This window comes from Larus michahellis, chromosome 3, assembly GCF_964199755.1.
Source record: "Larus michahellis chromosome 3, bLarMic1.1, whole genome shotgun sequence".
NCBI lineage: Eukaryota > Metazoa > Chordata > Aves > Charadriiformes > Laridae > Larus > Larus michahellis.
In genome coordinates, this window is record NC_133898.1 from 49,046,337 (window position 1) to 49,061,147 (window position 14,811).

The following is a 14,811-nucleotide window of genomic DNA, read 5'->3' on the forward strand; positions in this document are numbered from 1 at the left end:
TAGATAGAAATCATTTCACTGATAAAATCTTCGAGATTTGCAGGAAATCTACCTCATTTGTTAATGGACCATTAAAACTTCAATTTCAGTAGTTGTCACTGAATTAGTTATTTTTATGTAATTTAAAAACTGTTTTCTGAAGGACGCCTGACTTAATCTGTACTTGCCCTACTGAGGGTTGTTTTTTCCTGCTTGTTCTGTTTTTCACTAAAGTTGTAGAAATTCTATTTGGTAGCTGGCAAAATTGATTGTGTGGGATGTGTATTGAAAATGAATTTTCCATTTAGAAAGAAAAACTATGAGCTTTAACCTCGAGAACATTAAGTTGATTCTTTTGGATGTCACTTATATTGCAAATATCAAAAGCTAAATAAAAAAATCTACAAATGGCAGACAGAAAAGGGGTAATTACTGCTATAGCTGCAACCGTCAGGATAGGATATAGGTTTAAGTATTCATATTTTGTTGGTTTTTTGAATTTTTTTTTAATTTTTAGAATTTTTTTCTTTGTTTGCAACCTAACAGTAATTCTGTACTGACAAAACCTGTACACACTCTTCCAGTACAGTTGGACCAGTTACTGTTTCTTTTTAGAAATAACTGATAACAGCTGAGGATTACGTTTGCTTCTGTTGTGGCTGCTTTGTGGTGGAAGCTTGGTCACCCTGTGATCAGCTAATGTATTCAGGTCTTTCCTCAATATAGCCAAGACAGCTATTCAGCTAAGAACTGAGGAGCCTTCATCTTACAGCAGGAAGTTGCGTTACTTCCCTTAAGAGTGTGACTTTGCATGCTGTGTATAACATTCCATCATGAGCCCCATTTCTCTCCTCCAGTAAGAATTACTATCCATGTCTGCTCACAGTGCACCCCAAGTCTCCCCTTTGTTGCAGAACAGTTGGGAAAAAGCAACTACTTCTACCAGGACACTGAAAGGAATAGGGTGAGATGTAGAAGCGCAGCTTTATGTTCTTCCCATTATATCCACCACTGCCCTTATATCACTTGGACCTGAAAGGGAATGTCCTTCCCTCCAGCCATGACCTCTCTGGCTTCGCTCTACCAGTTTCCCATGAAGCTGATGTGTCGCACTTCTAACAAATGCTAAGTAATTTCTTGCCCAGCTTGAAGGACTTCATTTTGATCCCTTCCTTTAATCAAAACCAAACTTTGCATCCATAAGACTGAAGAGAGTGAAGATGAACTCTAGTTTCCCAATAAATGTCATGGTAATCTTGTTCCCCTTTCCACAGTGGAGGGTTTTATTACCCACAGGCAACCTGGACCCCAGAAAGGGCAACAGCTATCCTCTTCGTGATTTTACAGCTTGCTCTGTGATACCAGCTCTGACTCAGCTTTTCTGGAACTGCAGCTTTTTCATACCAGCTCTGTGACTCACTGGATAGCTTTAGAAGAGAGATGTAAATAAATCCTGTTCTCCTATTTCTAGGCTGAGGAATAGGAGGACTTGGGGACTCCCTTTGAGCTCCAACTTCAAATCTTATGCATTTATAAAGCGGTTCTGAATAGGTTCTTTTGTAATCTAAAACTTCATCAAGCAGAACAGATATAAATGATCCTAACAATGATGTCATGTCCTCCAGAGAAATGGAAAAAACGGCTGTTTTCAGATCTGGCTCTGATGGCAGATTTTTATTATTTCTCTGCTGATACTCTGGTAGTTTCCATCTGTGTAATATGGTGAAAGGAACATTGTAGAGTCTCATCTTGGTCACCTGTCAACTCCTTGTAAGAACTGCATAAAGAAAGCCTCAGTGGACTCTCTGTTACAGCAGCTGGAAGCCTGTTCCTACTTGTACACACTGCAAACTCATCTGTTTTGAGGCACAGCATTTTTGTAGTATTTTGCCTCTTCCGATTTTAAATACCTTTCTTCTCTGACGTAACAGGTAAGCATAGGCAGGGATCCAACGACTGCCTGAAACAATCTGTGTGTGAAGCAGTGCAATGCCTTTGGAGTCACTGCTGTCAACAATGAGAAAGTTATGAAAAACTGCAGGACTGGTCCCAGCTTCCACAGTTGGTCAAAAATCTCTCCAATAGTTGACAAATGTGTTTATCTTACAATTGAGTCACAGCTCCTATCTGTTGCCAAGTGGCGACAGCCCTGGGTCAGTGCTAGGCTAGCGCAGCGGGATATCTAATAATTCCCAGTGCAGTGAACTGGCCACTTAGCTAGCATGTGAGATACCTCTGTGAGATGCCTTACATTCCTTCATCCAGGACCTCTTTTTATAAATAAAACTGTCATGGCTATTAGAATCTGTCACTGTGGTAGCCTTTCTGCCCTGTTCTATATTAACAAACATTTGTGAGGTGCTGAGAACAATCAGTTCCTTGTAAAACATTAAGAAGAAGATATAACACCAGTGAAAAGGGAGGTCTTGGCAAAAAAAAACAACCCCCAAAATGAAAAACTCAGTTTCCTTGTTTCTTTCTCTTCTGTATGCTTTCACAGCTGTCCTTCTCTTCCTATAAACTTATTATGAGCTTTAGACTTTGCAGAGAAAAATTCAAATTTTCATCACCTCTGTTGTACATCTAACCTGCAGCTGTTGAGTACGTCGTAAACCATTGCCAGACAGGCACACACAACTGTGACATTCCTCAGCGTGCTCAGTGTGTGTACACTGGAGGGTCTGCCTACATCTGCACATGCCTCCCTGGCTTCTCTGGAGATGGGCGTGCCTGTGAGGGTGGGTAACACCACTTCTTGTGGGGTTTTTATACTCTTTATTGCACAACTTCGCTGATCATTGCAATGTCCTATAGTTACTTGTGATTTAAAGTAGGAAATGGCATAGTTTAAGTCCCTCAGGCAGGCATTGCATTAAGCTTTTGTCTGTTCCTCCCCTCACTTTTGAATTCGCTCTTCAATATTCGAGCTACAGAAGGTCCAAGATGAGGTAAATGCAAAAATTGCAGTAGTTGTAATTAGCAGACCAGATCTTCATTTGCTGGAACTGTTTGCACTGTATTGATTTATATTTCTAAGGCGGTGACACATGATGCTCAGACTATGTAAAAAAAGTTATATTCCATTTCATGTCATTTGGAGCACAGTGGGGAGCAACTTTACCTAACTACATGTTAGAAACCTTGCTGGCCAAATCCTTCTTCTCTTGATGTGTTAAGTCTTTTCCTTGAGAAACATAGGCATATATTTCTAAAATACTGTGCGAGTTAACAATGCTGGTTACCCATCGGAATAGCAGATTTGCTGGGAGTCAGAACCTAAAATACACGCATGCTTTTTTTTTCCCATTACATTTCTGTATAGTCTCTAATTCTAATCAGATATCCCAAAATAGGTGCCCAAAACTAATATAGTGGGTTTGCATTGTAATTCATCACTCTGATTTGTCTGTCAGGAGGAACACTTACCTGAGACTGATCTTTTCTTTTACAGATGTAGATGAATGTCAACAGGGCCACTGTCATCCAGATGCTTTCTGCTACAACACCCCTGGGTCGTTCAGCTGCCAGTGTAAGGCAGGTTATCGTGGTGACGGTTTCCGGTGTGTGTTAGGAGGTAAAATTTTATAGTTCTTGAAAGTTGCACCAGAAACATAATTTAGGAATTGGAGAATATGTGTTAACTTGGTTTCTCTCTGTAATAGGTTGTGTATTGTCTTATTAAGGTCTTTATTCTTTCTCAAGTCTTTCAAGTTTCGACCCTCACCAAGCTTGTATCAAAGTCTGTATCTTGACTGTTATCACTTTTCCGTGATATCCTGTTCAATGTCCTGTTTTATGTTTTGTTTGTTCTATCCTCAGCAGTTCTCAGCCTCAAGCTGATACTGTCTTTTGAAGTTTCTTTATGTAAAGGTTTGATCACAGATTGATTTGGTTTGCATAAACACTAGTCATTTATCATAAAACATCTGGAACTGTTGTCAATGTAAATGATTACAGGATTACAATTACAGGAGAAAAGTGAAGCATGAGACCACAGTACCTTCACTGCTGTCTTTGGTGAGATCTAGATACCTACATGCCACGTATAGCTGGCAAGAGTCCAGAAAGACTAATCCCTGTTTCTAACTAGCACTTAGTTGTTTCTGTATTTACCCAGTTTGTTCTCTATTTAGCAGAAAGCTCTTCGCCCTCCCCCACTTCTTTTCTTTGATTGTAGTTTTGCCCTTCAAGTATGAAACTCCTGATCTTGAAGGTATGCTTGAAAAAAAGAAAGTAAGGAACACTGACACACAAAGTAGCATTGTTACAGTTACTTTAATTCAAAAGCATGTCAAACCTACGGGACAGCACTCAGGTTTTGCAGAATGGTGAATGCTTTCATCCAGGAAATAAAGCCTAACTTCTGAGTATATTCAAACCCAATTCTCCTGCTTCTAAGATTCTTGCTGTTAGGCAAAAGACCCTGCACCTCTCAACAAACAGAAACAAACTGTGCAGCCAAGACTAGGAAAGGTGTAGGGCCAAAGGAAAAGAAAGCAAGAAGGAATATGACTGAGGAGGGAGGCGGTCTTTATAATTCCGCTTCTGCACTGTGGTCTTAATGATGTCCAAAGTATTTGACGATTCAAAATTGGGGTGTTTTAGTTTTTTTTAATAGTGGATGTGCTGGCTTAAAAATGCTTGTCTACATGGCACAATATCACTACCTGATGCATTGCTGAAACTTAATATTTTTCTTTTGCCACTATATTCCCTAATTCCGAAGTTCTGACTTTTTTCTTTTTTTTTCACAATTGGACGCTCACGTCTTAAAATAAAAAGGCAAAGGATCTTTTACAGGAAAAGCATAAAAAAATCACAAGGTTTTTTCTGGTTTTAGATCATATTTACATGATTCTTCATCGTGTGCTCAACAACATGTGTTATGTCAGATCAGCCAGTGCTTGTAGAATTTTCTATCACAGGTAAATTGTAGGAGGTTTTGCAGTGTTTAATTCTGAAGCCCTAGCTTTTGGCACTTTGTCAGTCTTTCAATACTATTTTTAACTGATTTTCCTTGCATGACTGCTCATGTATATTGTCATTTCAATGTCAGATGAATGAAGAACTACCTAGTGTTTCTGACCTGTGTCAAAATATTTAGCTAACCAACCAGCTGATAAAACCAGGACTATTCCTCCTAAGGGAGAAACTTGATGTGAATAACTTGCAGCAAAATCGAACCTTAAAGCTTACAGTTCTTCAGGAATAGTTAGCAGAAATATTGCTGTCATGTCTGGCACATCCCCTTTGTAGCTGAAACAGGTAGTTTGTTAGACTGATACTTGAATTCAACTTTGTTACCAGGACGCAATTAATTTCTTTGGAGTATATGCGATAGCATATCTAAGTGGGGTTCTTTTGTTGAAAGCAACACCTTTTCACATTGTCATGATATAACCCCAGCTGGCAACTAAGCATCACACAGCTGCTCACTCACTCTCCCTCAGCAGGATAGGGCAGAGAATCAGAAGAGAAAAAGTGAGAAAACTCATGGATTGAGATAAAGACAGTTTACTAGGTAAAGCAAAAGCTGCGCATGCAAGAAAAGCAAAACAAGGAATTCATTCACCACTTCTCATCAGCAGACAGGTGTTCAGCCATCTCCAGGAAATCAGGGCTCCATCATACCTAACGGTTACTTGGGAAGACAAATGCCATAACTCTGACCGTTCTCCCTCATCCTCCTTCCTCCCCCAGCTTTATATGCTGAGCATGACATCATATGGTATGGAATATCCTTTTGGTCAGTTGGGTAAACTGTTCCAGCTGTGTCCCCTCCCAACTTCTTGTGCACCCCCAGCCTACTCACTGGTAGGGTGGTGTGAGAAGCAGAAAAGGCCTTGACTCTGTGTAAGCACTGCTCAGCAATAACAAGAACATCCCTGTGTTATCAACACTGTTTTCAGCACAAATGCAAAATGTACCCTCATACAAGCTACTATGAAAAAATTAACTCTGTCCCAGCCAAAACCAGCACGCACATGCAGTGGTTAGTGTGTATACTAAACTGCTAAGCACAGTGTACTATTTTATTGTAGCTTTATGTCATTTTTTGCTGCTTATCCGGTACACTTCTTGACTTTCCATACTCAATACAATTGTATCTTGAATGGGGATCTTTCCATGTCACAGCTTTAACGGTAGTAACAAAATACTTTGGAGAGTTTTGTTGTATCTGCTGTTTTAGCAGGTGGGGATTTGCCGGGTTTTGTGAATCTTCATGTATGCCTCTCTGATTTATTTTTTTTTCATGCTCTTTTGTATTATCGGTAGAAAGACGTGCTTTAGAAACAATTGTAGCATTTGGTTCTGCTTGTGAAATGCTCTGAGCAGAAAAAAAAATCTGTGTAGATCAGTCTCACTTTTGCTGAATCCTGACTGAAGTACAGAGTATATGTAATGCTCTGCTAGTCTGCAGCAATGGCAGCATTTACAACAAACTTAGCTACTCCTCCCTTCTTAAGGGAGTTAATAGAACAATAGCTGCCCTTGGGTTGTCATCTGTTGCTAAAGCTTTAGTACTTTTAAAATGGATATATCCAACAGTTAATCGTTGCCAGGAGATAGAATCAAAATACGCTTTCTGAAGCCTAGTAAAAAGCAACTTAGTTTACTTTAGCACCCAATCTGTAAAGTAAGTTGCTTCAGAGTGGAGGTTCCAGATGAGGCTGTATTGTATTCAGTTGTAATTAGAGACCCTTTCTTCCCCTTTTTACCCACTAAGGTTTTGATCTAATTAGCCTCACTCAAGTCACTGAAGTCTTTCCTGGTTGATAATAGCATGGAAAGTTTCATTCATCCAAATACTCAGTTCTTTTTGCTGTACCCTTTTCCAATCCATGTGCACAATTGCTTACTTGTTTCGTGTCTTTATTATTATATAAAACCTACTGTTGAATCTTACCACTGCTGAATGGCAACTCTTGAAACCAGTAGACTATCAAGTACGATGGATTTGAGTTACACACAAGGGAATGTCTGTAGGAGTGAACCAGCAGGCTAATGAAAGAGTTAATGATGCTGGAATGTCCCACTGCTCACAGCTATTAAGAAAAGTCTGTACTTCATTATTTCCTCACGCTTCATTTTTCCATTTCAAAAAACCAGATGTCTGAGCGTTTCAACCCCTGCAGACCCCAGACGCTGTTTACTAAACAGAAACAAATCTAGATTCTTGGAACTAGGGATCTGACTGTTAAGAGCCCTTCTCTGGTCCTCTGTATACAATTTGTTTCACATGAGAAATGCACTTAACAGGGCAACACTGTAAGTAAAGGATTACAAAGGAAAATGAGGGGACAAAGGGAAGTGTTATTTTGTTTTGGGTTTTTTCCTCTTCTTTTTTGGCAATGTCTGAGAACAGCAATTAAAAATGTCGGTATAACTCCTTGTGATATGTGGAGAATAAAGTGATCCTCATAGGAAATTAAAAAGCACTCTCTGATTACATACTGATTCCGGACAGAGTTTTAAATCACTTCTGTCTTTAGCTTGTGAATGAAAACCTGTTTGAGTAGATCTTTAAAAATTTGTGAATGCTATGGCAGAACTAATTGAATTTGGTTTAGTGTATCAGACTGTAATCCCCCCTGCAAAATGGATGGGAAGAAGTCCATGTTTCTCATCCTGTTTTCTCAGCCTCCATCTTCTTTTGGAAAAGTCCATAAATTATTTTCTGCAGTACTGCTGCAAGAACTTTCCTTTATGAGCAAAAAAGACTTTGAATGTTTGTATATGGCTTTAGGTTGTTTGTTTGTTTTTATTTTGTTTTGTTGTTTCTTTGTTTGTTTTTCCCTATTCTGTTTGTTTCTTTGCTTATGTGGGAAATGTGTATGTGTATGTTTTTCATCTGGCCCGCTTTCCATATCCATCCTATTTCCATTTCATTTTTTCAAGTTCCATGATATATTTCAGTGACTTTTAAATTCCAGATTGCTACTGGTAGTTTATGAAACAAGTGAAAAAAAATATGTTTAAAACATCAAATACAAATTTATTTTTTCTGAGGAAGGGTATACATTTAGTTTGAGTTCAGGATGCATCATTCTATCTAGTCTGATTTGTGTGTACTGTGGTCCATGGAACATGAATTCTTCATCAGGCCTTTAATCTCTGCTCTGCACTACAGCTTCTCTCTTAGGACCTCTTTTAGGTACACTGGTTCGATTTTTCACTATCCTTTTGAACTGTGGTTACTGGAGTTGGACCCAGTATTCTCTGAATAATCTCCCCAATCCCACATTGCTTCTCTATACCTGTGTGATGTTCCTTGTGCATGTGCTGAATTCTTATTTATAACCCCTCACAATCCCTACAGCACTGAGCTGGGTGTTGGCAGCTTATCTGCTCGCAGTTATCTGCTGATATCTATGATCTGCTGATAGCTTTCTTTTTTTTGTTTTTTTTTTGTGTTTTTTTTTTTTGTTCTGGTTTCTAAGATGAGTCTATCTTTAGAGGCTGGTCTACACAGTGTATTCCAAGAAGTATAACTTTCCATTTGACTGTGTGAATCTACTTGTTGACTTTAATGAGCTCAGTTTACCTAGTGATGAGGTCCTGTCTTTCTCATGTTTTGTGGCCTGTTTCTCTTCACAAATGATGCAACCTGTGGTTGTATATTTTCCTCAGGAATCCTAACGAAGGAATTAAATTTCTTAATAAGGACATTTACAACTAAGTAATATGGGAACTTAATAGAAATACTACTACTTCATGATGTTTGCCCACCGACTCATGTAATTCAGGTTTTAATCATTTATCAAATTAAGGTAGCCCACAGTATGGTGCTTTGTTTTGAAAGTAATAATGTCCTGTGGGCACAAGTGGAGTGCCCAGGGAAACACAAAGTTACTTGATCAATGTGTTACCTTCATCAGCCAAACATCAACTGCATCAAAACTCACTGAAAATGGATTTTTACTCAGTTTTATAACAAATGCTAATCAGTAATGTTTAAACATCGATACAGAAAAATACTGAAACTTGATCTTGCTGTTAATAAAAGGCTGTTGCCAAGTCCACTTTCCTGCACCACTGAAGATTACCCAGGTCTTGCTCTCACTGTTTGTTCCATCTCTGACAGTATGAACTAATGCTAGTGCATGCCATTTTTCTCATCATTGAACTGATCATTTGACTTGACTTTCAAATGTGAGTTTCAAGAATAGTAAGTACCTCTGAAAATCAGGGCTGGTAACCCCTGGATATGGAGCCTTGAAATAAGCAAGACTTATTTTCTATTTGCTATGATCAAGTATAGACGTATAGATGTAACAGCACTGTTACACCAGATAAGTCTTACTTGCTCTTAGCTCCACCCGTTGTAGTTAACGGTAGTTTTCTTGATACCAGTCAAGAGATCAGAGAACTCTACTAACGTAATTGTTCTGTATCTTTGAAGAGTCTTGACTGGATGAAATATTACTGTATTTGTATTAAAGGAAGAGCACTAAGAAACCTCACTTAGGCTGTTGTACTGAAGGAAAGGAAAGTTACAAGCCATAAAGTTTATGTCTGGAAGCTGGTTTACAAACTAGCCCGTGTACTACCTAAATGTGTGCTAATTCTTGTTATATGTTTTGTATAGCTTGTGCTGTTAGCTCATCAAGGCAGGGAATGTGCTTTATTTACTGTGTCAGTCTCATCTTTCACACTCTGTCATAGCTAGCCTGTATGAAATGACAGTTAATTAATGCAATTTAAAACTTGCAAAATCAGGGCATCTTCTCTTAAGCACACTAAATAAAATGTATGACTGTATAAGCAGTATAAACAGATTGTTTATCCCAACCAAATGTCATCTCTATCTAAGATTATTGTGCTTTCATTGCTGCATAGACTATGACACTGGACTGGGATTCATCTCACGTTTCTTTAGGTGTCTCTAAACTGTAAGCATATAGTAATCCTGCTTATGATTTGGAGATAAGGAGAGAAAAAATTCAGTATGAGTTCCAAGTGACTGGTTTGGACTCTCATAACTATTTTAGGGGCTCGTTTTGGTTTATAAATTTTAATATTGGCTAAATTTATGTTACTAAGTTGAAATGAGTTTAACGTTGAAAGACAGGTTAAAATCATTGAATCAGCACAGATGAACATGGTAACACTGATTTTATTTCTTTTCAGAATGTTTCTCTAACATAGATTACTTATCACACTTGAGACTGTTAAAAAAGTTTGTCACAAATATAAGAGACTTTCACGAGCACAGAAGCAGTGAAATGCATACTTATTCCCAAAAGTGAGTGGCAATAGGGTATTTGACATCTTTTTATGCAACTGAAAAATCAGTGTTGATATAACATTTTTTAGAAAGAACAAATCATATTCTCTGCCTTCTAGAAACTGAGTACTAATTTTGAAAATTAATTTGTTTGACTAGCCTCTCGACTTTAGGGGGGCTAACGGCATAAGCAGGCCATTTGTGAGATTGGTCTTATCATTGCAATATAGGTACTCTTCAAAAATTCCATCAGTACTCCTGTATAAAATCTGCAGCTATAAATGTAAACATTGTTTTGAAATTAGAACTAGAAGTTAGTATTTTAAGTTACCAATAATACTGATATATTTTATGTATAACAGCTGGGTCTTTTCTGGGAGTCTGTATACACTCCTTTGTATAATTCATATTTGCTAACTCATTTTCATAAAGTTGATCTAGTCTGTTGATTTAAAAAATTGTAAGCTGTTGGATACTCTCTAATTCTGGGAGTTTCAGGTGGGAAGGAAAACCAACCAGTTTCTACGTTTGTTTTAATATCCCACTGAGGAGGAGCTAATAGTGTCTCTCAAAGATGACATGAATGCAATGAAGATTTTGTTCTGCAATGAACAAAAGAAGAGTGGGTCAGTTTACCAATATTCAGTATTCCCCCTGCTTTCTCTCATGAGCAGTGCATATAATTAGAGCTTAAAAAAAAAAAAAAGTGTGGCAAAACTGTTCGGTTACTGGAATGAACATTTATTTTACCAGCATACTGCATAGTGCGTTGAATACATGCAAACAAAATTTGAGATAGATAACAGAGGCTTTCCTTCAGGGTCTGGTTTTGTAGGTTGATTCAAGACTCTCCACCACCCACATTAAAGCTGATGCCAAATATTTCAGTTGTTTAGAGTGAACTGTTCTCCAGACATTTATATTTCTCTAATTGTGTCCAGGTGCATGAAACATGTCCAAAGCTTTTGCTTACATAACTAGTTTAAGTAATAATAAAAAACTACCCTTCTTTTTTGTATTTGTGTGATTTACACCACAGTAGTCTGTGGGCGCGTGGGATTAGCTTTTTGCTCAGCTGGGCTGAGTCTAGTCTGAGCCACACATAGCTAATGCTGTCCACCAGGCAATCTAAAAACAAGGAAGAAATAAATGGCAGTGTAATGTTAAAGCTTCTTTAGCAGGCATTTTGTGATAAGTATTTCTAACTGTCTGTAGAAATCATTAACAGGGAAAAGATACTCCCTCATAATTAGAGTTCTTTCTCTCCCAATGCACAGAACCCTTCAGGAATCTCAAGTGTAAAGTAAAACTAAGGTGGATTTCTTTGTCTAGAGAAGGAAAAAGATTATTTTTATTTCATTCTTTTAATTTCATTATGTTGCTTGGCATCTAGAAGGATATATTGATTCAGATGATATTCCCTATTACATGACAGACAATGCCACAAGAAGATGTTAATTTTAGTCCAGACTACTTTGTAAAATTGAAACCAGAAGAACCAAATCCCTGATATCCTGATAATCTGGAAAATTAGTTTTTCCTCTGTAATCTCTACAGTAATACACATGCACATGGTGTACCATTGTACATTATATTTTTCTCTGCATGCATAGTAGTATTCCTGTTTTCTGTTTAGCCTTACTTATACGCTTTACCAGGGACTGGACAATCTGTCCCTGCAATTCCTTTCTTAGGTCTAAAAGTATCAAATGAGTGCTCAAACTTGATAACTGAACCCTAAAAACCTAATATACGTCAAAGCAATTAGTTTTTTCACTTCCGAGGCTCTATAGAGAACTCAGCATCTGCCTCATGTTGTGTTTTTCTCTAGTGGCTCTGAAGGGAAACTCAACTTTTAGAATTACAAAAAAACTTTTATCCACTGTATGGCCTAGCTAATTAGTCACATTTTAAGGCCCATGAATAACTGCCAAATGAGTAGACATCCGTTCACAAGTCAGACAGAATGTTCTTGCTAATGTGCCTCGAGGAGAAAGACAGTGTTTTCCAGCTTCTGTTTAGGACGTTTCAGTGTAAGAAGCTGCAAGGGGGCTGTTTGTTCTGTTTTAAACTAGGCAGTGAAAGATAAAATGACATTAATTTAAGGCAAATGTATCATACTTACACAGGGCAGACAGTTCCCGAAGGTGCACTGAAGGCATATGCCTTCAAGGTTTGTAACAGCGCTGTGTTCCTCCAGCAGTAAGAATTCTTGCATTGTACGTGGTCAGCATACACAAACTGTTAATGAAACATAGCAATTAATTAAAACAGAAATATTCACTGATCTGTTGGGGTTTTTGTTTTGTTTTGTTTTGTTTTTCACAGAAGTCGAGAAGACCAAATGCCAGCGTGAACGAGAAGTAGCTCTTGGAAGTGGAGGCACTTTTTTCCCAAGGGACATAAGAGTTGTTCACTTCATTCCCCAGTGTGATGAGCATGGGAATTACCTACCCACTCAGTGCCATTCTAGCACTGGGTATTGTTGGTGCGTAGATAGGGATGGAAATGAGATTGACGGCACCAGAAGTGGCCCAGGAGTTCGACCACCATGTAAGTGGCTGAAGCGCTTGTTTCTTCTGGGTGTCTCTCCACCCAAGTGCACTGTTTCCCAAAGTGGGGCTTAGTCACGGCCCTGAGACACAGCACTGACTTGGAGCAATGCAGATCTTTGCTGTCCCAGTGATGATATGCCTCGTGCTGCAGCCCTTCGGTAACTCCAGCATACACTTTTCATTCAGCCAGGGCATCTGAACAACTGTGGTGAGCCTCTGAATAAGAATACGGTTTTCTAACTTCTTCCCTGCCTTGAAATTGTAAGGGGCCCCTATAGTTTCTGCCCTCTGGGAGGTGTGGCAAATCTGAATGTGTGGTAGCTGACTTTGCCTCAGGAAATGAAGGACGTTCCTTCCTACATCTTCCTCACTTCATCTGCAAAATAAGATAGGTTTTTCTAAACATTTGAAAGAAAGAGCAATTACAGAGCTGAACATGAAAAGACCTATTGTGTCAATTGCTCCTTCTCTGTCAGCCAAGGGGAAAAATTCAGGAACTTTCTGCATCTGATTATAGTTATTAGTGTCAGCTTATAGGGCTGTTTCCTTCTAAGAAGTCTGACTGTAATTGTGTCTCTGCAAATAACAAGGAGCCTTGTTATGCCGTACAAGCTGATTTTTTCCCCATCTGTTTCCTTCTCCATTAACAAGGTCTGAGCACAGCAGCTCCTCCTGTTGTTATTGGGCCCTCTGTTCGACCAGATACAGTACCTCTACCACCAGGAACACACTTGCTCTTTGCCCAGAGTGGTAAAATTGAACACGTTCCACTAGAGGGAAACAATATGAAGAAAAATGGTGCAAAAGCATTATTGCATATTCCAGTAAGTAGCCTACTATACTAAGTCCATGTGTTTTTAGAAGACTTGTGACAAAGATGAGTGTTTACCTATGTAATTTGATAATTTACGTTCCAAACTCAATTTTTACTCTTGATTAAGATTTCAGCATCCCATCACTTTGCCACTGAAAATTCCTGATCTGACTAGTCAAAAAGCCTGAAACTGAGCTATAGAAAAAATTATTTGCCTTTAAAGGGTAGCTCATAAGACAAAAATCTAATATTTGTGATCTGACATGCCACCTACAGCACATCATATAAACTTTCCTGTACTCACACTTCCATTGGCTTTCTGACTGATATAAAAGTCTAGGAAACCTAGAAGAGCAATATGTGGAGAGACCTCTTTTTTTTCTCTCTTACTCCCTCAAAGTTTTTTCCTAAGTCTTGATCTCTTCCTGTTTTTCGGTCATTTATCTGCACTTCTTGCCTACAGATATATATAGATTTTATTTTTTTAATTCTTTTTTGCTTCCTTCTCCCTGTGCAGGCCCAGTGGGTGGTAAATCTTTTTCCCACACTTCTTACTACTGTCTTGAGAATTTTTTTTCCTTGAAAATGAATCCCTGATGCTGAGAACCTATCTCTTCCATCACCTGTGACACGCCAACTCTTCTTATTTTCAGTTGCATCACATTCGTTTTGCCCTAAGCCTGGGTTTTCTGTTTTCATTCCAGTGTTACTGTATTTATAATAGATAGCAATACCAGGCAGCATGCTGGCCTCTCTTTTACATTATGATGAATATTTGGTAGACCAAGCACTGACTAAATTACACAGATTCAGTTCAGTAAATAGTACCACAAACTGCTGTGATGCAAGGGCAAAATCAAGCTTTTGTCTCTTGTCTAAACTACTGCTGCAATAACATAAAAATGAAGTAAAATACTGGGTGCAAGATGGGGTAGTTCGGCCAATAGAGGCGTGATTCTGAATCCTTGTCAGCTAGTCTCATTGTTTACTTGATCTAGCTTAAATTAGAAGTATCTCCAGGAAAGAGCTTCCAAGAGGTAAAATGCAATGCTTCATTAAAACTTTCGGTTACAATGAAACTTTCAGTCTCTGCTAACAGTGTTGTCTCTGTGTTGTGTATTTGCAAAGTGACAGTGTTTAGCAGCACAGAGGTGTTCAGATTGTTTTGTAATTTACAGCATTAATGTATGCTGATGAATAAGTGCATCTGTTTTAATGCATGGCTTTGGACTATC

General features: G+C 38.5%; 1 protein-coding gene across 1 annotated transcript in view; it reads left to right on the top strand.

The window, feature by feature from the left end:
- The window catches only part of NID1 (nidogen 1), a 48,256-nt gene that overhangs the window by 19,336 nt on the left and 14,109 nt on the right, over positions 1-14,811 (top strand). The window contains exons 11-14 of the mRNA XM_074580065.1: positions 2,574-2,717; positions 3,431-3,553; positions 12,536-12,760; positions 13,414-13,586. Of these exons, the coding sequence (XP_074436166.1) occupies positions 2,574-2,717; positions 3,431-3,553; positions 12,536-12,760; positions 13,414-13,586 (665 nt within the window). The remainder of the gene's footprint in view (positions 1-2,573; positions 2,718-3,430; positions 3,554-12,535; positions 12,761-13,413; positions 13,587-14,811) is intronic.